Source organism: Bos indicus x Bos taurus, chromosome 21, assembly GCF_003369695.1.
Source record: "Bos indicus x Bos taurus breed Angus x Brahman F1 hybrid chromosome 21, Bos_hybrid_MaternalHap_v2.0, whole genome shotgun sequence".
NCBI lineage: Eukaryota > Metazoa > Chordata > Mammalia > Artiodactyla > Bovidae > Bos > Bos indicus x Bos taurus.
In genome coordinates, this window is record NC_040096.1 from 27,055,462 (window position 1) to 27,079,773 (window position 24,312).

Genomic DNA, 24,312 nt, shown 5'->3' on the forward strand with positions numbered 1-24,312 from the left:
GAAACTATGATGGTGAGTCAGTTCGTGTCTCTTTTGGCCACAGGATCTCCTCCTGTGGGTCATATGGAGACCCTTCCAGCCCGAGCATTCTATGGAAGCTCTAACTAAAGTGAATACAATCATGGTTTGGGAGGAAAGGCCTCCAAGGAGTAGGAGAGCTGATTCCCGGGGTGAAGTGGATCCTTCGGAGTTTTCTGTTGGGTAAGGGGAACAGCTGGTCCTTTTTAGCACAGCCACATTGGAAGCCTTAGCTGTGCATCCTTGGGCAGCCTTGGAAGAGACCTGAAAGACAGCCTGGTGGAGAACCCATGGGGGTAGAGCAAGGCTGACAAGAGCTTGGCAAATGCTCCTACAGCCCTGGGGTAAAATCAGAGAAAGCTCATTACTTCTGACCTTTTGAAGACTGGAATTGGGCAATGGCATGGGCTTGCCCACCAGCTCCACTCTCATTTGGTTCCATTAGGGAGCAGAAGCTGGTTCCAATGTCCTGAGCACAATTACCAAAGCTAAGTTGAACCGTGTGACCACGGTGCTGTGTTTTCAATTATCCTCTCTCTCTCTCCTCTCTTACTATGCCAGGCCTAGAGGGAACACAGGCTCCCACAGAAGTCCAATCCTGGCTTTTCCTCTACAGTCCTTTTGCAATTGTTCCCTTTCTTTTTTACATTTTCCACAGTAACAGAGTTCATTTTGCAAACCCTCTTTGCTCTAGACTGAAGGGTTACTCCCTGGTCCCCAGTGTATCCCCAGCCTCCCATCCCGGGGCTCCACTGGACATCCCACGTGACAGCCACGGCCGCAGAAGTCCTGGTTCTCTCTGGAAAAGCTTATTTTTAAAAACTGACTGTACTCATCAGACACTCCTGCAACGGTCCTCTGGGATTAGCCCAGTTTCCACTGAGGAATTCGATCCTTCTGGTCTCCTAAACCCTACACGCAGCTAACGTTTCCACCACTGGGGGCAGGACATGCGTTTTACGGGGTCCCAAAGGTCTCCACATGTTTGTGTCCTGGAAAATGCTCACTGAGTGAGCTCACCTTTGCTGGGACAGCTCTTGTGGGCTGCGGAGGGTGGGGAGATAGAGGGGGGAAGGGAACTGGCTTTGCAGTCTAAGAATACACACAGATGGTGGTAATGCTTGGTGAAAAAGAAGGCAAGAGGCCTTTATTCCAGAGCCAAGCACTGAAGGGGAGAAGAATTTGGGCCTTGACTGGGGGTGACTGGCTCCTCTACTAGACTTGGATGGGATAAAAGGCAGTTTCAAAAAGCCTCTCGGCCTTTGAATGTCACTATTTTCCATAACTTATGCCAGTGGCATCAGAAAGAACAACTAATTCAGGAGGATTTTTTAAGCAAAAAAAGAGGAAGTTTTATTCATTTCTCTAAGTGAATAGATAGTATGGCTTCAGGTATAGATGGCTTCAGGCATGGCTGTATCTAGGTGTTGGTATTATTATTTTTTTTTTTTTAACGATTTATTTTTATTTTTTTGCCACACTCATGTGGGACCTTAGTTCCTTAACCAGGGATTGAACCCTCACCCCCTGCATTGGAAGGTGGATTCCTAACCACTGGACCACCTGGGAAGTCCCAGGTGTTGGTATTATATCCTCTAGGCTCATCCTTCTCTTTCTGTCTCCCTTTCTATCTTCATCTTCCTCTGTGAGTTCTGGACCTTCTGTGTTGGCTTCACTCTCAGGCAGCCCTTTCCACAAGGTGGTATGGGCAACTCCGTACTTATAGGTTCTCCATACAGCACCAACGGAAGTCCAGAAGGATTTTAAACTTCAATTGTCTTTCAGTATTTCAAATGCCTAATGGACCAGTGTTAGCTGTGACACACACACACACACACACACACATCCTTCTCCATGAGTCCCAGGTGAACTACGGGGAATCCTCATGAAGTTGAACAAAAGGCAACGAGGTTTGGATACATTAATCCTTACAGTGGTGCTGGTGTTGAGAGCTTATAGTTTTGGGATGTTGAATTGACAGAATGCAAAGGAATGCCTGTGTTGGATTACAGTGGCAGGGAGGAGAGCATTTACAATTTGGATTTGAAAGATGACACCCAGAAGTAAAGGCTAGTAATGAGAAGATGGGGGGAAAAAGAGCTACTCTAAAAGCTTGATTTCTTTGTATTCTTCAACCAATAGATATGAGCAATGATATTCAGATTAATGAATCCTCTAGAAATAAGGCAGGTTTTGAGCAAGCAGACCACGCCCTCTGGACTTGGGTTCATGACTTTGGTAAAAGGCAGAAGTGATTTTAAAAAGTTTCAGTGGTTTTGGGGGAGGAAGCTGACTCTGTGGGCTGTAGCTCAAAGAGGAGGTGAGCCTGAGGGCAGAAAGTACTGAGTGTAAAACATTTTGTTCAGGAAGAGGAAGGGCCGAAGAATGGTCCATTGTCAAAACCATGCTTGTTGTTAGCAGTGTTGGTTTGTATGCTTTAAAATCTGTTAAGGAACTTCCCTGGTGGTCCAGGGGCTAAGACTCTGTGCTCCCAGTACAACAGGGAGCCCAAGTTTGATCCCTGATCAGGAACTAGATCCCAAATGCTACAACTAAGAGTTCACATGCTGCAACTAAAGATCCCGCATGTCTCAACTAAGACCTGCTGCAGCCAAATAAATAAGTAAATATTTTTTAAAATCTGTTAAGGTAGCAGTGAAAGTGAAAAATGAGTCGCTCAGTTGTGTCTGACTCTTTTGTGACCCTATGGACACACCAGGGTCCTCTGTCCATGGAATTCTCCAGGAAAGAATTCTCCTACTGGAGGGGGTAGCCATTCTCTTCTCCAGGGAGATCTTGCCAACCCAGGGATCAAACTCAGGTCTCCCGCATTGCAGGCGAATTCTTTACCATCTGAGCCAACGGAGAAGCCCAAGAAGACTGGAGTGGGTAGCCTATCCCTTCTCTAAGGGATCTTCCCAACCCAGGAATCAAACTGAGGTCTCCTACATTGCAGGTGGATTCTTTAGCAACAGAGCTACCAGTGAAGCCTGGCAGATCTCATGTTAAATGTTCTTACCATAATTTTTAAAAGGTGAGGGGAAGATATGAAGGGGATTAAGAGAGGCAGGTAACAAGAAGAGGATATAGATACAACATGTAATTTTTCCAAGATGGACAATTTGAGTATGTTTATATGCTGAGGATAAAACCCAGAAGAGAGGGAGAGATTGAGGTTAAAGAGAGACACTAATCAATGGCTGTGTAGAACCATGGCAAAGATGCAAGCCCCAGAGTCAGATTGCCTGCTTAAATTCCTGCTTTCACTGAGTTCTGTCTGTGCAGTCTTGGGAAACTGATCTAACCTTTTTGTGCCTCAGTTATCTTTCTAAAAATCCCCTTCTCCTCCTGCCTTCAATCTTTCCCAGCAGCAGGGTCTTTTCTAATGAGTCAGCACTTCAAATTAGGTGGCCAAAGTATTGGAGTTTCAGCTTCAGCATCAGTCCTTCCAATGAATATTCAGGGTTGATTTCCTTTAGGATTGACTGGTTTGATCTCTTTGCAGTCCAAGGGACTCTCAAGAGTCTTCTCCAACACCACAGTTCAAAAAAAGATAACTGAGGCACATATCTTGTTTGTTTTTTGGCTGTACTGGGTCTTAATTGTGGCACGGAGGATCTTGGATCTTCATTTCATTGTGTGGGATCTTCAGTTGAGGCATGCGAACTCTTAGTTGTGCTATGTGGAATCTAGTTCCCTGACCAGGAATTGAACCTAGGCCTGCTTCACTTGGAGCACAGAGTTTTAGCCTCTAGACCACCAGGGAAGTCCCCATGAATTCCATTTTTGTGTGTGTGTATGTGTGCAAAATTAGGATGTTGATGGAGCCTACAATAGATTTTACGAGAACTAAATGGTAAAGCAATTAGAACAGTACATCATAAGCACTAAATACGTGTTGTTGTTGTTGTTGTTCAGTCGCTCAGTCATGTCCAACTCTTTTTGACTCCATGGAGTGCAGCACACCAGGTTTCCCTGTCTTTCACCATGTCCTGGAGCTTGCTCAAACTCATGTCCATTGAGTTGGTGATGCCATCCAGCCATCTCTTCCTCTGTCGTCCCCTTCTCCTCCTGCCTTCAATCTTTCCCAGCAGCAGGGTCTTTTCTAATGAGTCAGCACTTCAAATCAGGTGGCCAAAGTATTGGAGTTTCAGCTTTAGCATCAGTCCTTCCAATGAATATTCAGGGTTGATTTCCTTTAGGATTGACTGGTTTGATCTCTTTGCAGTCCAAGGGACTCTCAAGAGTCTTCTCCAACACCACAGTTCAAAAGCATCAATTCTTTGACGTTCAGCCTTCTTTATCATCCACCTCTCACATCCATACATGACTACTGTAAAAACCATAGCTTTGACTATATGGACCTTTGTTGACAAAGTAATGTCTCTGCTTATTAATATGCTGTCACATGGTGTACTCTGCATATAAGTTAAATAATCAGGGTGACAATATACAGCCTTAACGTACTTCTTTCCCAATTTGGAACCAGTCCATTGTTCCATGTCTGATTCTAACTGTTGCTTCTTGACCTGCATACAAGTTTCTCAGGAAGCAGGTAAGATGGTCTGGTATTCCCATCTCTTTAAGAATTCTCCACAGTTTGTGGTGATCCACACAGTCTAAATCTTTAGTATAGTCAATGAAGCAGAAGTAGATGTTTTTCTTGAATTCAGTTGCTTTTTCAATGATCCAGCGGATGTTGGCAATTTGATCTCTGTTTCCTCTGCCTTTTCTAAATCCAACTTGAACATCTGGAAGTTCTTGGTTGACATACTATTAAAGCCTAGCTTGGAGAATTTTCAGCATTACTTTTCTAGCATGTGAACTGAGTGTATTTGTGCAGTGGTTTGAGCATTCTTTGGCATTGCCTTTCTTTGGTTGACCTTTTCCAGTCCTGTGGCCACTACTGAGTTTTCCAAATTTGCTGGCATAATGAGTGCAACACTTTCACAGCATCATCTTTTAGAATTTGAAATAGCTCAGCTGGAATTCTATCACCTCCACTGCTGTGTTCACAGTGATGCTTCCTAAGGTCCACTTGACTTGGCATTCCAGGATGTCTGGCTCTAGGTGAGTGATCCCACCATTGTGGTTATCTAGGTCATTAAGATCTTTTTGTATAGTTCTTCTGTGTATTCTTGCCACCTCTTCTTAATATATTCTGCTTCTGTTAGGTCCATACCATTTCTGTCCTTTATTGTGCCCATCTTAGCATGAAATGTTCCCTTGATATCTCTAATTTTCTTAAGAGATCTCTAGTCTTTCCCATTCTATTGTTTTCCTCTATTTCTTTGCACTGATCACTTAGGAAGGATTTCTTATCTCTCCTTGCTATTCTTTGGAGCTCTGCATTCAAATGGGTATATCTTTTCTCTTTTGCCTTTAGCTTCTCTTCTTTTCTCAGCTATTTGTAAGGCCTCCTCAGACAACCATTTTGCCTTTCTGCATTTCTTTTTCTTGGGCATGGTTTTGATCACTGCCTCCTGTACAATGTTAGGAACCTCTGTCCATAGTTCTTCAGACACTCTATCAGATCTAATCCTTTGAATCTATTTGTCACTTCTACTGTATAATCATAAGGGATTTGATTTAAATCATACCTGAATAGCCTAGTGGTTTTCCCTACTTTCTTAAATTTAAGTCTGAATTTTGCAGTAAGGAGTTCATGATTTGAGCCACAGTCAGCTCTTGATCTTGTTTTTGCTGACTGTGTAGAGCTTCTCCATCTTCGGCTATAAAGAATATAATCAGTCTGATTTCACTATTGACTATCTGGTGATATCTATGTATAGAGTCTCTTGTGTTGTTGGAAGAAGGTGTTTGCTACGACCGTGAGTGAGTGAAAGTCACTCAGTTGTGCCCAACTCTTTGCAACCCCATGGACTATACAGCCCATGGAATTCTCCAGCCCAGAATACTGGAGTGAGTAGCCTTTCCCTTTTCCAGGGGATCTTCCCCATCCAGGGATCGAACCCAGGTCTCTCACATTGCAGGAGGATTCTTTACCATCTGAGCCACCAGGGAAGCCCAAGAATACTGGAGTGGATAGCCTATCCCTACTCCAGCAAATCTTCCCAACCCCAGAATCGAACAGCGGAATGCGATTCATGGGGTCACAAAGAGTCGGACACGACCTAGCGACTAACACTTTCAACATAGTATGGTACTCTATAGCCTATCGTGTTAGCTGAGTACCTCAGATAACTTGGACTTATGAACACATTCTCAGAACAGAACTGATTTGTATGTAGGGGACTCACTGTTTTCTAGATGGAAGGAAACAGAGTACAGGACTTTGGGATATTGGCAAGAGGGTGTTTGATAAAATGGACCAATATTTAGTTGTGTTAATTGCTCAGTCATGGCTGACTTTTTCAACCCTGTGGACTGTAGCCCGCCAGGTTCCTTGGTCCATGGAATTCTCCAGGCAAGAATACTAGAATGGGTAGCCATTCTGTTCTCCAGGGGATCTTCCAGATCCAGGGATTAAACCCGAGTCTCCCTCATTGCAGACGATTTCTTTACTGAGCTTCTCTTGTGGCTCAACTGGTAAAGAATCTGCCTGCAGTGCCAGAGACCTGGGTTCGATCCCTGGGTTGGGAAGGTCCCCTGGAGGGGGGAAAGGCTACCCACTCCAGTATTTTGGCCAGGAGAATTCCATGGACTGTATAATCCATGGGGTCACAAAGAGTCGGACACGACTGAGTGACTTTCACTTCCACTTTGTTTACTGTCTGAGTCACCAGGGAAGCCCACTGAGTTAATTTATACCAAAGCATCAAGAAGAGTACCTGATATATAGGGTACACTCTCAAATAGTTATTCATTCATTCATTTTGATTCATTGTTATTGGTTGCTATAGACATGTACATGTGTGTTCAGTCATGTCCGACTCTTTGTAACCCCATAGACTGTAGCCTCCACCCCACCCCCAGGCTCTTCTGTCCATGGGATTTGCCAGGCAAGAATACTGGAGGGCATTGCCGTTTTCTCCTCCATGGGATCTTCCTGAACCAGGGATTGAACCTGTGACTACTGTGTTTCCTACACTGCAGGCAGATTCCTTATCACTGAGCCATGGAGGTTGGTAGATACGCTGATAAAATTAAAATGCTAATAGAGAAAACAATACAATGCACCTGGGTATTGAAAAACACTCTTCATTCAAGAAGGTGTTCTCTTGGGGAGATTATATAATATGAAAGAGTTTCTGCATGATGAAATGCTGGAAGACCTCTGCTTTTCCTTATTCAGTACTAGCTGTGCACCAACAGCAGTACCCGTGGGCCAAGAGCATCCCACAGTCTGTTATTCTGGCAACAGGCTTTATTTTGTGGCTTGGGCCTGAGTCAGAACTCTGCAGCATCAGAGCCCCTTTAACCACCTGCCTCATGGACAGGATTCATGCCTGAATCCATGACAGGCACTTCTCAGCGAAGCGGAGCTGAGCTGTGCTGAGTGATGCTGTTGACCTGATGAGTAAAGCCAGTTTTTGACTCATCCCATGGGGAAAGATCTTGATCTTGATCCCATGGGGATCCCCATCTTGATCCCATGGGGAAAGATGACAGAGGAGACCCTCAGCCTGGCCGAGATACTGACCAGGTATGACCTTGGTCCTGGGGAAGAGCACACAGGTTTTCCAGGTACCTGTTGTGTGCTAAGCCCTTTGGCATGAACCGTCTAGGATTCACCTTCTTTTATACTCAAAACAATCCTGGTGGGTCAACGTTAGGTGAGCCTCCCAACCTCCTTTTAGGCTTTTTATCTGGGAATTGGGCTTCCCAGGTAGCTCAGTGGTAAAGAATCCACCTGCCAAGCAGGAGACACAGGTTTGACCCCTGGGTCAGGAATATCCCCTGGAGAAGGAAATGGCAACCCACTCCAGTATTCTTGTCTGGAGAATCCCATGGACAGAGGAGCCAGTTCATGGGCTACAGTTCATGGGGTCTGAAGAGCCAGACATGACTGAGTAACTAAACAGCAGCAGCATCTGGAAATTGAGAGCATAAACATCAGCAGTTTTCAGCCTGGGCTCTGAAGCCCCAGGTTTACTTGGAGATGCCACAGGAGTGACCAGGGGTAGCAGAAGGGGACTGGCAGGTTCAGCTCAGTCCTTTTCTTCACTCTGACCCGCTCTATAGACTGGAGTACCCCATACACTCTTGTCTGAAGAATGACTTTTACATTTAAAAGTCTCACAGGTCTCTGTGATCTCTAAACTCCTACCCATGATCTGTCCTGCGAATGCTCTTTGTGGCTTTGCATTTGAACCTCTTTCTCTCTGTCTCAGTGTCCCCGTGTGTAGAAGGAGGGTTTGGATAAGAGAAGCTCTGGGCTCTGTGAGCCTGAGAGTGATTGTTGTTGTTCAGTTGCTAAGTTGCGTCTGACTCTTTGCAACCCTCATGGACTGCAGCACGCCAGGCTTCCCTGTCCCTCACCGTCTCCCAGAGTTTGCTCAAACTCATGTTGGTTGAGTCAGTGATGCCATCCAACCATCTCATCCTCTGTTGTCCCCTTCTCCTCCTGCCTCCAATCTTTCCCAGATCAGGGTCTTTTCAAATGACTCCGCTCTTCACATCGGGTGGCCAAAGTATTGGAGCTTCAGGAGGGTGTGGTAAACACTTGATCCCTCCATGTGGCCGGCACCCTGGAAGGGCCAGTTACATCGAGTGATGATCTCGCCATCTGTCCTGCTTCACGGACATCGTGGCTCAGTTCCAGGACTTGTGTCTTGCTCCACTTGTCTGCAGCAAGTCCCATTGCCTCTTCCTATTTCCTTTCTCTTCCAGGGACCCACGACGTGGTGGCTAAACCCAGTCCAGTCGCCACTCGTCAGCCGAGGGCCAGAGATCAGGAAAGGAAGAAGGGCAGCTTTACCTCCTCCCTGAGGATGGAGCCTCACAGCCGTTCCGGAAAGAGCAGAAAATCCACCAAGTTGCGGTCCATCTCCCGCTCCCTGATCCTCTGTAATGCCCAGACCAGCGATGACAGCTCAAGCCCTGACGAGAGATACCCTGACCCCTTTGAGATTTCCCTGGGCCAGGACAAGGAGGGAATTTTCCACTCATCTGTGCAGCTGGCAGACACGTCAGAGGCTGTGCCCCGCAGCATTCCTGACCTCACACTGTCCTCTGAGGCCACACAACTCCAGGCAGCTGGGAACGATCGAGGCAAGGCCTGCAGGAGGATGTTCTTTACGAAGGTGCGCCAGGGTGTGTGTGGGGCGGGAGGAATCCCAGATGGCTCCTGGGGCCATGAATGAAAGTCAACACATCGTCCTAGTCCAAAGTCAGGGAGGCAGCAAGTTCGCATTCTGAACAAGAGCAGGGAAAAGGTTGGGGCAGCACCCACTGGAACAATAACAATGAGTCAGGCTCAGTTGACTTTCCTGCCTAAAAGATTCATGAAGATACTGTGTAAGCTCCCCCCACCCAGGTAAACTGAGCCTAGATCCCTGCTGGAAAATGCCAGGTGCTATACACTGGGGAGGTCATGGCTCCAGACAGGCAGCTCGATTCACACCAGTCAAGAGCCTGATATTAATAGAAGCTGACTTACAGGGCCCAGACCCGGCAGGAGCCCATATGTTGAGCAGGGCAAGGACTACAGGCTGAGTGAGTCTGCACTGGAATGCCAACCTTGAGCGTTCTCCAGGTGCCCCCTGCCAGTTCCAACACAGGTGTGAATGAGGGATGGTCAGCAGAGCCACAGGGAAGCAGGAGAAGGGAAACTAAGTAGGGTTTGCTATGCTTAGTCACTAAGTCACGTCCAGCTCTTTGCAACTCCATGGACTGTAGCCCGCCAGGCCCCTCTGCACATGGGATTCTCCAGGCAAGAATATTGGAGTGGGTTGCCATGCCCTCCTCCAGGGGATCTTCCCTACCCAGGGATCAAACCCGGGTCTCCTGCATTGGCAAATGGTTTCTTTACCCTCTGAGCCACCAGCGAAGCCCATGGGTACACTTAGTCAATGTTTACAGAGTACCAACCCAGATTCGGCACTGTTCTATAGAGTTGGCAGACTCAGTCCCTGCCTGCGGGCAACTTTTATTCTAGTGGGGGGAATACTGATGTTAACAACTCAGCATGTGATAAAATATTCAATAGTGAAGAAATATTAAGCAGAATAAAGGGATAGAGAGGGAGATGAGGAGGGGTCCCTGCCCTTTTTGAAAAGGTGATCATAAAGGCTTCTCTAAAGAAGGGACATTCAGGACCTGAATGAAGAGAGCAGAGAAGTGAGTCATATGAACATCTGGGGGAAGAGCATCCAGGCAGAGGGAACAGCATGTGCAAAGACAGTAAGAGGAGAGTGTGCACAGGGTATACAGGGAAGAAGGGAGTGGGGAGGATGGAGTCGGGACGGGAGCCAGTGTCCACCAGACATGGAGCTTTACTCTCAGAAGGATGGGAAAACATGGGAAGACGGAGCAGGGGTGCTGGTGGTTTAATTGCTAAGTCAAATCCAACTCTTTGCAACCCCAGGGACTGTAGCCCACCAGGCTCCTTTGTCCGTGGAATTTCCCAGGCAAGAATACTGCAGTGGGTGGCCATTTCCTTCTCCAGGGGATCTTCCCAATCCCGGGATCGAACCCGCATCTCCTGCATTGCAGGTGGTCTGTTGCAGGCAGATTCTTTACCAACTGAGCCACCTCAATAATTTTAACAAGCCCTCTGGCTCCAGAGCAGAGAGTGGAGCCTAGGGAGGCCAGTGAGCAGAACTTTGACCATAACCCAAGCCAGAAGTGATGTGGCTTTTTGAGCAGGTCATGGCAGTGGTACTGTGGATGGTCAGGGTAGGTATTTACTTTCAAGGCACAGTTAGCACCATTTGTCCATGGGAGGATGAAATGTGGCAAGTTTAACTGCAAGTTCTGCCCTGAACAATCCCAGGGGAGGAAGATGGTGTGTTCTAAGATGGGAAATATTCAGAGCTGCAGAAATGACCAGTAAAAGGTGAGATGCCACCAGAAGGACATAGGATTTGGCAACACGGGAGTGGGTGGGAGAGACTCCCAGGTGGAGGGAACTGCATGGGCAGAGATGCAGCAATGAGGAGGCCCCAGTGCTGATGCATGGGCTCCATGCACAGAATGGTGTGTCTGGAGCTATGTTCTGGGAGCCTGTCTAGTGGCAGGATGCTGGAGACCTGGGGAGGCCAGATGAACGGGCAAAGGGCAGGAGACTGGCAAGGGGTCCGGGGCAAGCCTCACCTTCTCGTCTCTCTGTGAGTCACGTGTGCACTAAATACTTTGGTTTAGACAGTGTTTTCACAGTTCTATCTCACTGACCCTTTCCAGGGAAGGAGATCACAGCAGCATTTGTATGTCAGGGGCAGGGGGATGAAGTACGGCCTAGGGGCTGGAGGTGTGGGCTCATTAGTCTGATTGCTTGGGTTTGAGTCCAACTTTCCCAATTAGTAAACTGTGTGTTCCTGGAAAATTCACTTTACCTTTTTAAATTTTTAAAAATATATATTGAAGTATAGCTGATAAACTGGAGGAGGGCATGGCAATCCACTCCAGTATTCACGCCTGGAGAATCACCATGGACAGAGCAGACTGGCAGACTTCAGTCTTTGGGGTTGCAAAGAGTCGGGCATGACTGAACGACTAAGCACAAAGCTGATAAACAGTGTTATGACATTAATAGTGTCAGCTTTACAGCACAGTGATCACACATGCAGATGTATCTGCATGCTAAGTCTCTTCACTCGTGTCCTACTCTTTGCAATCCTGTGGACTGGAGCCTGCCAGGGTCCTCTGTCCATAGGATTCTCTAGGCAAGAATACTGGAGTGGGTTGCCATTTCCTTTTCCAGGGGATCTTCGTGACTCAAGGATCAAACCTGTGTCTCTCATGTCACCTGCATTGGCAGGTGGATTCTTTTACCACAAGTGCCACCTGGGAAGCCCCTATACATGTATCTATTCTTTTCCAAATTCTTTTCCCATCTAGTTTGTTACATAATATTGAAAAAGAGTTTCCTGTGCTACACAGTAGGTCCTTACTGATTGCTTTAACTTTTTGTGTGTCCGTTTCTCATCTATGAGATGGAGACTTTTAGTATGATACATACTTCAGATGAGTTTTATGAGGATACAGTTATAAGTATTTACACAAGAAAATCCACCATGCAATGCACATTGTTGTTGTTGTTTAGTCGCTAAGCTGTGTCAGACTCTTTTGCAACCAGATGAACTGTAGACTCCTCTGTCCATGGGATTCTCCAGGAAAGGATACTGGAGTGAGTTGCCATTTCCTCCTTCAGGGGATCTTCCAGACCCAGGGATCAAACCCACGTCTCCTGCATTGCAGGCAGATTCTTTAACATCTGAGCCACCGTCCTGTGTCAAAAGTGCCAGGGTAGAAAGGTCCAAGTTGACAGCTGGTCCCAGTGTCCTTTCCTAGAGGAGCCTCTGTGTCCTCAGGAACACCCCCGCCCTGTCCCTCCTCGCAGGGACTCACTACTCCCCGCCCTGGCTCCTACCCTGCCCTGCACCCAGGCGTGACTCCATTGGCCCAGGGGGACTCATCAGCCTCCAGCAATGCCATGGTTACACTGATTTCAAAACAACGTCTGGAAAGAGGCCCTATGACATCATGCCTGTCTCTAGAAATGCCTAATATGAAAATTAAAAAAGAGGAAGTTAGATAAACAGCCAACTGAAAAAAGGAATAAAAGCCTTATTGGATGTGTTGTGTTTGGCACGACCAGGACTAAGTCAGTCACCGCCCAGGGATGTGCCAGAGCTGGGCAGGGACGTGTAGAATCTGAAGCAGACATTTGGATCTGTGCTGTGCATTGAGGGTCCAAAGGGGCTTCTTCTTCAGGGTAGCGTCCAGAGCCCTGGGGAAGAGTGTTCAAAGTCAGATTCCCCAACCTAGTAAATAGAAACTCAATGTATCAGACCTAGACTTTATCTTTTATGATTTTTTAATGGACTTTTCTTAAAAAAATCTTTAATACATATTTTATTTAATCCAATATATCCAAAACATTATTTCATTAATATAAAATTATTATCAAATGATATCAAATAATTATCAAAGTATTTTACATCTCTTTTTTCATACTAAGTCTTTTGAAACTAGGCATATTACTTACATAACATCTCAGTTTGGACTAAGAACATTTCTTTTTTTTCTCTCTTTCTTATTTTTTAAATTATGAAGTATGGTAACACATTTAAAAGAGACTTGGAAAATACAGAACAAAGTTACAGATAGTCCTACTATATATTGCAATTATTTTTTTAAGTAGATAAATTAAGATTTTTAGTTGGGGTTTCCAGAGAAGGAAATGGCAACCCACTCCAGTACTCTTGCCTGGAAAATCCCATGGACGGAGGAGCCTGGTAGGCTGCAGTCCATGGGGTCGCTAAGGGTCAGACTGAGCAACTTCACTTTCACTTTTCACTTTCATGCATTAGGGAAGGAAATGGCAACCCACTCCAGTGTTCTTGCTGGAGAATCCTGGGGACAGGGGAGCCTGGTGGGCTACCATCTATGGGGTCACAGAGTCGGACACGACTGAAGCGACTTAGCAGCAGCAACAGTTGGGGTTTCAGTATCAAACTCTGAAAAATTAATAGAATGAATATACAGAAAAGTAGAAGGATATGGTAGACCTGAAAATCACCCTGAACCAGTTCAACATAATTAAGATTTATATAATTTTCACACAACAGTAGCATACAAATTCTATTCAAGTTCCCATGGACTATAAACTAGGACACACTCGAACATATCCAGGGACATAAAACAAGGTGCAAACATTTCATAAACCTAGACTTTTCAAAGGAAGGAATGCACAGACTCCTCGGCTACTCCAGACCCACTGTCTTTTTCCAAATGGAAAGAGTATTTTTAAATGCCCTCTAAGTAGAATATGGAATGCATTGAGAGATTGGGATTGATATGTATACACTACTGATACTATGTATAAAATAGGTAACTAACTAGTGAGAACCTACTGGATAGCACAGGAAGCACTATTCAGTGCTCTGTGGTGACCTAAATGGAAAGGAAATCCAAAAAGGAAATCCGTATGGACATGAATTTGAGCAAAGTCCTGGAGATATTGAAGGAAGAGGAGCCTAACATGCTGTAGTCCATGGGATCGAAACGATTCGGACATGACTTAGCAACTGAACAACAAAATGTGAATATATAGCTAATTCACTTTGTTGTACAGCAGAAAATGACACAACATTGTAAAACAGCTATATTCCAGTAAATTTTTTTTTGAAATTAAAAACATTAAAGTTATAAATCAAGGTAAAATATTTTTTAAGATATATGTTCTATCCTTCTTCCTTGACAAGTGCAAGTACTTGGACAACCAAGGTCAAATGAGTTCTTGGATTTTTTTCTCTCTCTTTCTTTTTTAAAATTTTGTTTTATTTGGCTGCTCCAGGTCTTAGTTGGGGCACACAGGGTCTTATAGTTATGGCATGTGGGGATGCAGCTCCCTGACCAGGGATCAAACCCGGGCCCCCTGCATTAAGAGCACAGACCTACTGGACCACCAGAGCAGTCCCTGCTATTGGATTTCTCAGTGTTCTGCACTAGGATGGGGGGCCCTGGCTCTTGGCCACCGGCCATGTCCTCCTTCTCCTTGTACGCCCTGCACTGCCCAATACCACAAGAGGTCTTACCTGCAAGCACGTGGACACCTGCAATTCTCTAATCTAGGAAGTAACCACCCTGGCATCTCTCCAGCCTCAGACTGTACACAGAGTGGTATTATTTGCTCTCGATCGGATAGATCCAGGGGAGAGAGACTATGGGGTTGGGGACACAAAGGTCTCTGGATGCAGTCTGACCCCTCCCATCTCATTTGTTTCTCAGTTTCTCTCTAGCTAAGTACTAGCAGATCACCAAAGAGGCCTGAAGCAGTGTTTATCCATCTGAGAGCTGGCGCTCTTCATGGCACTGGATGAGATTGGGTACTGGCACATGCTAGTGACTCTATAAATATTGTGGAAAGAATGGTTGCGTAAATGAACATAATGAGGCCACCCTTGACGTCGAGCTTCTATTGACATAGCCTGAGCTTGCATTGGGTTTTTTTTGGGGGGCGCCAACCCATGGGTTTACATTGGACATTGCTTTTGGCATTCCCACTGGTTGGGGTCTGGAGTTGCTGGACACTCCTTCTGGGAATAGGGCGGCAGCAGATGAGACCAGACCTGGGGCAGGTCCTCCCTTTGGGGCCACCTTCCTAAGAGGACTCAGGATGCTTTGATCCACATGGGAACAGCCTTCATTTTGTGGAAGACCCTGCTTCTCTTTATGAATTCAAATTACTGGTTAGGGCAAGTCATCACTCGCGCAGAGTGACTCAGGAGGCACTGAGGCCGGAGCAGCCGTCTCAGTCTCTGGCATGTGCTGTCGGGTGGAGAGAGGGCGGTCAGGGCCCTCCGGGAGCAGACGGGTCCCTTCATTTAGCTGCCTGTGAGCCCGCTCAGCCTGTGGCTTTGAGGCCCAGGCTTCCTTGGCAAGTGGGAAACCCAATCCTTTGGCCGCCTGCCCCTTCCTGCCACAGAAGAGCAGCTTGTGGAGACTGAGAGCAGCCCCTGGGAGGGATGCTCAGGGCTCCAGGACTCCCACGGAGCCAGCCGCATCCCCAGTGTGGGGGGAGAATGGGGAGGGAGCCTAGGTGGTCCACGTGCAGGAAGTGGGAGGGGCGGCCCACAGGTACAGTTTGGGGCACTTGCCGCTTCCAAAACTTCATGTGATTTCTGGTCGCTGTTTCTGTTGTCAAAGACATCTGGACCTATTTGCCTGGAAGCTGGTCTTTTGAGTTTCATTAGTTCTGACAGGACAGCATTTGGTTAGGGAAAAGGGGGTTGGTGGAAAGAAAAGCGAAGAGAAGAAAGGGTATTGTGAAGTAGCGATAAACAAAGCATCTACCTTTCCTACTCTGTGTTCTTTCTTTTTTTTTTTTTTTTTGAAGATTTTTTTTTTAATGTGGACCATTTTTTAAAAATCGTTATTGAATTTGTTACAACATTGCTTCTGTTTTATGTTTTGTTTTGTTTTGGCCATGGGCCAGGTAGGATCATAGATCACCAGTCAGTTTAGTCACTCAATCGTGTCCAACTCTTTGCAACACCATGGACTGCAGCAAGCCAGGCTTCCCTGTCCATCACCAACTCCTGGAGCTTGCTCAAACTCATGTCCATTGAGTCAGTGATGCCATCCAACCACCTCATCCTCTGTTGTCCCCTTCTTCGCCGCAACCAGGGATCAAACCTAACCAGGGATCAAACCCACATGCCCTGCCTTGGAAGGCGAAGTCTTAGCTACTGGACCACCAGGGAAGCCCTCCTACTCTGTTTTCACTATGGCTCTTCATATGTACATTTCAAACCACCTAAAGCTTCTCTTTATTCTTTGTATCCAGCCCCCTGGTTACTGGGATTCCCAGATGGCTCAGTGGTAAAGATGTTAGGCCTTAAGTCTGCCACTTTATGACAGTAAGTCACCTTACTCTCCCCCTTCACATATGAACCTTCAACTTGTGAACTTCCGAAGATGCAAACGTACATGCTCATGTCCCATTGCATAAGCTAGTTCACGCGTCGCGTACACTGTCACATGTGTGCATCCTCTACAAGTGGTTGTGCTTGTGTGCAATTTTACTGTATAGTACTGTATGAATGGCATCACTGACTCAATGGACATGAGTTTGAGTAAACTCTGGGAGTTGGTGATGGACAGGGAAGCCTGGCGTGCTGCAGTCCATGGGGTCACAAAGAGTCGGACACTACTGAGCAACTGACTGACTGACTATATAGAGAACAGTAGTGCAGGATCTTTATTTCAAGCCCAGGATGTCTGGAAGCAAGAGGGTAATAGAATTTAATCCAACAAGTTACCAGAACCTGTGTCATCAACGTCAGGTGTGAATGACATCTCAGCTTGCCCTCTTTCTCCTACTGCTGACGACCCTTCAGCTCTACCATCACCCACCTCCTCTCCCTCCTCCAGTCAGTAATTCTTCTTGCCTGTTCACTCGATGCCAGCCCCTGCTGTTGTACTGTATTCCTGTACTTCTCAAGGTACTATACTGTAAGATTTTAAATGGTTTATTTTTTGTTTTATTTTTGAATGTATTATTTGGTGAAAAGTATTATAAACCTATTACAGTACAGTATTATATAGCCGACTGTGTTAGTTGGGTACCTAGGCTAACTTTGTTGAACTCATGAGCAAATTGTACCTATGAACACGCTCTCAGAATGGAACTCATTTCTATGTAAAGGGTTTACTGTATTTGTTTTCTGTTTGTTCACTCTATTTCTTGTTCCTTCATTGATTTTCTTTTGCCCTCCTGTGGATTACTTGCACATTTTTCAGGGTTCCATTTTGATTTATTTATAAAATTCTTCATGTGGTTGCTATATTATCATATTGTATATGTATTGGATATTACCATATAGGTACAAACATTTTCCTATTTTGAGTGAAATGTAGAAAACTGACTTCATTTATACCCCTTTACTCTCCCTTGTCTTAAATATTTCCTTTACATCCATTGAGTACCTCATCAGGTGACATTATAACTTTTGCTTCAACCGTAAAATACGGTTAAAGAGGCTCATGAAGGGGAAAACTAATCTATTATGTTTACTCCTTGGCTTCCCTGGTGTCTCAAACAGTAAAGAGTCTGCCTGCAATGCAGGAGACCCAGGTTCCATCCCAGGGTTGGGAAGATCCCTTGGAGAAGGGAATGGCAACCCACTCTAGTATTCTTTCTTGGAGAATTCCATGGACAGAGGAGCCTGGTGAGCTCCTGCAAGAGTCCATGGGGTCACAAAGAGTTGAACATGACTGAGCGACTAACCCTTTCACCCTTCTGCTGTTCTTTCCTTTATGAAGTTTTCAGCTGTTTTATTATTTTATTTGGATAGCTTCTCTGAACCATTTTTTAAGGGTACATCTTCTAGCCACACATTCTTTTAGTTTTTCCTACTTCTAAGAATATCTTTATTTCCCCTTCGTTTCTGAAGAGTCTTTCATCTCGATGAATATGGGATTTATAGTTGGCATGAATTTTTCTGCTCTTTAAAAATATTGTTTCCTTTCCTGTTACTTTCCATGTTTTCAGATGTGAAACCTGTCTTTTGACTTGATATTTTTTGGGGGAGGAAGTAGTGTATCATTTCTTTCTCTTTTTTTAAAGAACTTCTTTCTTTGTCTTCAGGTTTGGGGAAGTTTAATTATGAAGTATCTTGGTGCTAATTTTTTTCAGTTTCTTATATTCAGTTCTCTAACCTCTATTTGTTTCTTTAAAAAAATTCTAGTTCTTGGTTGATGTCTCTCAGTTTTTTGTTGGTATCAAGGGAATTTGTCAATGATTTTTGAAGTGTTTTTACAATGACTGCTTTATAATCCTCATCAAGTAATTCTGACATTTGATTGATCTTGGTACTGGCATTGGTGATTGTCTTTTCTTCTTCAAATCATGTCTTTCCTGGTTCTTGATGTTAGAAATGACTTTTGATTGTATCTTGGACATTTTCATGATTATGTTGGGAGGGGGGGTCTCTTCATCTGGTTAAATCTGCTGTTTTAGCATATAGTTCTGTACTGCTCTTGTGGGCTTTTGTAGTAATGACATTTTAGTTTTCAGAGCCCTTGCAATGTTATTCTGGTCTGCTTCATTTTTCTGGCACAGCTAGATTTCTCGTTTACTCCCTGCAGCTCTGCCTCTCTGGCCTGCCTGGTGTCACTGGTGACCATCTGCCACTGAAGGTGGGGATGTGCAGAAGCTGCTGGGCCTGGGTCTCTTTGGCCACCAGGTGGAGGGCAGGAAAATGAAACACGCAGCTGATCCTGCCCCAGTAGTTAGGTCGACTCCTGCTTGTGCCCAATAGTAGAGTGGGGGCTGGGTCGGCCTGGGGCTTGGCTGCTGCCACTGCTGCAGGTAGATCGGACCACCTGCCAGTGATGCCTGAGCTGTAGGACCGGGGCTGGGACACCTGCCCCAGCAGGCAGGTCACACCTCCTGTTAGTTCCCTGGTTGTAGGGCAGGGGCTGGGGATTTTGCTAGGTGCTGGTATTGATGTTTCCCATTTCCTGGTCTTTTGAAAGACCAGAGAGAGCACTGTTGTTTGTTTTGGGTTGCAGGTCTACAGCATTTGGTCTGGATGTATAGTTGTTGTTCAGTCACTCAGTCATGTCTGCCTCTTTGCGACCCCAGGGACTGCAGCCGGCCAGGCTCCTCTGTCCATGGGTTTCTCCAGGCAAGAATACTGGAATATTCTTCTCCACTGGGTATATAGAACTTAATGAGATGGCACAAAGAATTCATGATATTATCATTCAATAAGTCCCAGGGTCTCTTGCCAGTTAGCTTCTTCTTGCTGGCATTCAGAATCTTTTTATTGTCTGTTGTATAGTTTTCAGGGCATTTGGTTGTATTTCTAAGCGAGGAGGAAAGTGAGTTGACCCTAGTGTGTCTTAGAACCAGAAATCTCAGTTCTACTTTTTTTAAAAAATTTTTATTGGAGTATAGTTGCTTTACAATGTTGTGTTAGTTTCCTGCTATACAGCAAAGTGAATCAGTTATATATATACATATATTTATTCTCTTTTGGATTCCTTCCCATTTAGGTCATCACAGTGCCTTGAGTAGAGTAGCTCAGTGGTAAAGAATCTGCCTACAATGCAGGAGATGAGGCAGGAGTCATGGGTTCGATCCCTGAGTTGGGAAGATCCCCTGGAGAAGGAAATGGCAACCCACTCCTGTATTCTTGCCTGGGAAATCCTATGGATAGAGGAGCCTGGTGGGCCCCAGTCCATGGGATTGCAAAGAGTTGGATATGACTGAGTGACGAACACTTTCACTTTCACTTTTTCACTTTGACTTATTTCATTAGTGTTTTGAGGTTTGCAGCATACAAGTCCTATACATATTTTGTTGCACTTATACTTAAAGTATTTATTTTTGAGTGATTACAATGGGTACACATTTTAATTTTGGTGTCCATATGTTCATTGCTAGTAGATAGAAATGCTATTTATTTTTGTAAGTTTATTTTGTATCCTGTGAAGTGCTAAACTCATTATATTTCTGGGAATTATTTTTATAGATGACTAGGGATTTTCAGCATAGACAATCATGTTGTCTACAAATGAGGATGGTTTTTTCCTCTTTTCTGATCTTCATGTTTTATATTTCATCTTATTGGCTAATTGCCCTCCTTTCTGAACAATACAAAAGTCATTGAACATTTTCATTCCAAAAGCACTCTTTCCTGGCTTATATTGTTTTCAGGTGATTTGCTATATTTTAATTTATAAAGCCACAGGTATTATTATTATTTTAAAGTCATGTTTCTGTTTAGATTTACCCAAATATTTACTCTTTCCTATTATCACCATTCTTTGTACTACAGGCTTTCAATCTGGGATCACTTTGCTTCCCCCTAAAACATTTGTTGGGGGGGAGGATTTTCTTTAGTGAGAATACCCTGGTGGCAAATTTCCTCAGATTTTCTATATGAGAAGACCTTTACTTTACTCATGCTTTAAAGGTATTTTAGCTGGTGTACAATTTTATGTTGATGGCTATTTTCTTTTGACACAGTGAATTAATTATTTCACTGTCATTGGACATAGATAATTGCAGTTGAAATGTGAGTTTTGAGTTTTAAGTGAGTTTTAATTGTTGCTTGCTCAAAGATTGTCTTTTCTCTCCAGAGAAACCTTTAGTATATTTTGATGTTCAGTAGTTTCACTAGGAACTAAGTATGCATTTCTCTTTGTTCATCTTATTTGAGATTCATTGGGTTTCATTGATCTGTGGGTTGATATCTTTCATCAGGACTGGAAATTTCAGACATTATCACATGCAGTGTGTCTGTTCAAGTGATTTCTATTCCCTCTTTCCGGAACTTGGATTAGATGTTATGCTTTCTCACTCTGTCTTAATATTTCTTGATCTCTTTTTCATATTTTTCACCTCTTTTTGTTGCCATCTGGGTAGTATTTTTTCTGATCCATATTTCATTTCTTTGATCTTCCCATCAGTGTCATCCAACCTACTGTTTAAACTTTTTACTTATTTTTTAATATTATTAATTTTATTTTTAACTATCTTAGTTCTTTTTCAGATCTGCTCAGAAATTTTCATAGTTTCTCTCTCCTTAAAACTTTCAGTCACTTCTTTTATTTCTTCAAAATATTAAATATATTTATTTTTAATTTTGCATGATATTTCCACCATCTGAAGTGTTTGCAGGTCTGATTTTGATGTGTATTGCTACTTCTGGTTCTCTCTCATGGTGCCTTGTTCCAATGTGTGTTTTACGTTAAACAAAAATTTATTTTTACTTTTTTCTCTGAGATCTCATAAGACCTGTCTCTCTTTCTGCTGGACTCTCAGTGACTTAGTCAAAGCTGGTTCCTTTCCCCAGAGAAGATTCGAATTTGCTTCCACCAGGTGGTTGGGACACTACTAGCCTGGAACCATTTTAAACTAAATTCTCATCTAGAGGTTTTTAAAAACATCCATGTGGTATGAATTAGGGTTGCCAACTCTTGTGAGGGCCATCTGGTAATTATTATTCCCCAGCAAATCGGAAAGGCTTTCCCCCCCTTCCATTTAGGGCCATTTCCAGACTGACAATTTTCATGCAGTTCCTGAGAGTGGAATGGATTTACTTCCAGTTCACATTTAAAATGAGGTTAAAATCCTTTGGGGCTCCTCTATGTAAGAGGAGAATCCTATTAAACTTCTCGTCTTGAAAAGGAACTAGGACTTCCTGTCTGCTCCCAATACCCATAAAGCTATAGAAGATGCAGTTTACATTCAGTCAGTTCATAAAATGATTCAGGGCAACAGCCAGCCTTGGGGATCTGCTTACTTCTCGCAAAAGTTTTGGTGCAGCATTTATTTACTTTTTAGCCTTCTAGAATTTCTTACTCATTTGCTATTTCACTGATACTTTTACATTTCCATCCAACATTTTATTTGTTGTAAGCAGAGGGATCAAAGTAACAAATCCATCCTACTTCCAGAAACAGAAACCTCCTGTTATAACACCTTTTTATTTACCTTTATTTTTAAAAATTTTTACAATATTGTGTTGGTTTCTGCCATACAACAACATGTATCAGCCATAATTATACATATATTCCCTCCCTATTGAGCCTCCTTTCCCTTTCCCCACACCATCCTATTCCTCTAAGTCATCACAATGTGACAGACTGGGTTCCCTGTGTTATACGGCAACTTCTCACCAGCTAGCCATCTACACATGATAGTGTATATATGTTGATGCTACTTTCTCCATTCATCCCACTCTCTCCCTCCCCGACTGTTTCCACAAATCCATTCTGTACATCCATGTCTGCATTTGAAAGCAACCTAGATGTCCATTGACAGATAAATGGATAAAGAAGATGTGGTACATATATGCAATGGAATATTAGTAAGTAAGTAAGTGTTAGTCACCCAGTCATGCCCGACTCTTTGTGACCCCATGGATTGCAGCCCACCAGGCTCTTCTGTCCGTGAGATTCTCCAGGCAATCGAATATTGCTCAGCCATAAAAAAGAATGAATTTGAATCAGTTCTGGGGAGGTGGATGAACTTATAGCCTGTCATACAGAATAAAGTAAGTGCACAAATGTTCAGTTGGAATGTTCACTTGAAGGAGAAAAATAGGTATCTTACATTAACTCATATATGGAATCTAGAAAAATGGTACTGATGAACCTGCTGTAACATCTCCAATCACTTTCCCATCATGGAACATTTCCCCTCATGTTTTCTATTACAAATAATGTGGTGATAAAGATCTTTGTACATACACCTTTGTGTATTTTGCTGTATTGTTTACTCTAATACATTTCTAGACTATTAAAAGGAAACAATAGAATTGAAAAATATTTGGGAGATAGATTGACACTCTTGTAACTAATTGGTTTCTCAGGGTTCTTGCTGGTCAATGAACCAGGTACTTTGCATATATTATTTCATCTTTCCAAAAATCGCGTTGTGATGTAATATGATAAAAGTTTCATTAAGGGGCATTTCTATTAGACAATTAGAAATACAGACTCTGTTTTTTGGAGAAAAATAGCCACTTTTTAGAAAAGTGGTATTCCCTGGAGTTGTTTTTAGATTTAGGGTTGCTCTCCCAAAATTAGTAAGAACAATATTTTTTTAACCACACAATATAATTTGATGATGTGTTTGGAAAAACAAACATGTAAGAATAGTTGAGAAGAAGAGTAATGAAGGTATGGTCTTAGCAGGATGACTTTGTAGACTTAGACTGACATATATACACTACTGGGTATAAAATAGATAACTAAGTACATCATGAGAAACGCTGGGCTGGAAGACGCACAAGCTGGATTCAAGATTGCTGGGAGAAATATCAATAACCTCAGATATGCAGATGACACCACCCTTATGGCGAAAGTGAAGAGGAACTAAAAAGCCTTTTGATGCGAGTGAAAGAGGAGAGTGAAAAAGTTGGCTTAAAGCTCAACATTCAGAAAACGAAGATCATGGCCTCTGGTCCCATCACTTCATGGGAAATAGATGGGGAAACAGTGGAAACAGTGTCAGACTTTATTTTGGGGGGCTCCAAAATCACTGCAGATGGTGATTGCAGCTATGAAATTAAAAGATGCTTACTTCTTGGAAGAAAAGTTATGACCAACCTAGATAGCATATTGAAAAGCAAAGACATTACATTGCCAACAAAGGTCTGTCTAGTCAAGGCTATGGTTTTTCCAGTAGTCATGTATGGATGTGAGAGTTGGACTGTGAAGAAAGCTGAGCGTTGAAGAATTGATGCTTTTGAACTGTGGTGTTGGAGAAGACTCTTGAGAGTCCCTTGGACTGCAAGGAGATCCAACCAGTCCATTCTGAAGGAGATCAGCCCTGGGATTTCTTTGGAAGGAATGATGCTAAAGCTGAAACTCCAGTACTTTGGCCACCTCATGCGAAGAGTTGACTCATTGGAAAAGACTCTGATGCTGGGAGGGATTGGGGGCAGGAGGAGAAGGGGATGACAGAGGATGAGATGGCTGGATGGCATCACCAACTTGATGGACAAGAGTTTGAGTGAACTCCAGGAGTTGGTGATGGACAGGGAGGCCTGGCGTGCTGTAATTCATGGGGTCGCAAAGAGTCGGACATGACTGAGTGACTGAACTGAACTGAACTGAATGAGAACATACTGTATAGCATGTATGCAATGCCCTGTGGTGCCATAGAGGAGATATATGTATATGTATGGCTGATTGTCTTTACTATAC

At 43.9% G+C, this 24,312-nt stretch overlaps 1 protein-coding gene across 1 annotated transcript in view; it reads left to right on the forward strand.

The window, feature by feature from the left end:
* The window catches only part of IL16 (interleukin 16), a 126,514-nt gene that overhangs the window by 37,680 nt on the left and 64,522 nt on the right, over positions 1 to 24,312 (forward strand). The window contains exon 3 of the mRNA XM_027521457.1: positions 8,812 to 9,224. Within this exon, the coding sequence (XP_027377258.1) occupies positions 8,812 to 9,224 (413 nt within the window). The remainder of the gene's footprint in view (positions 1 to 8,811; positions 9,225 to 24,312) is intronic.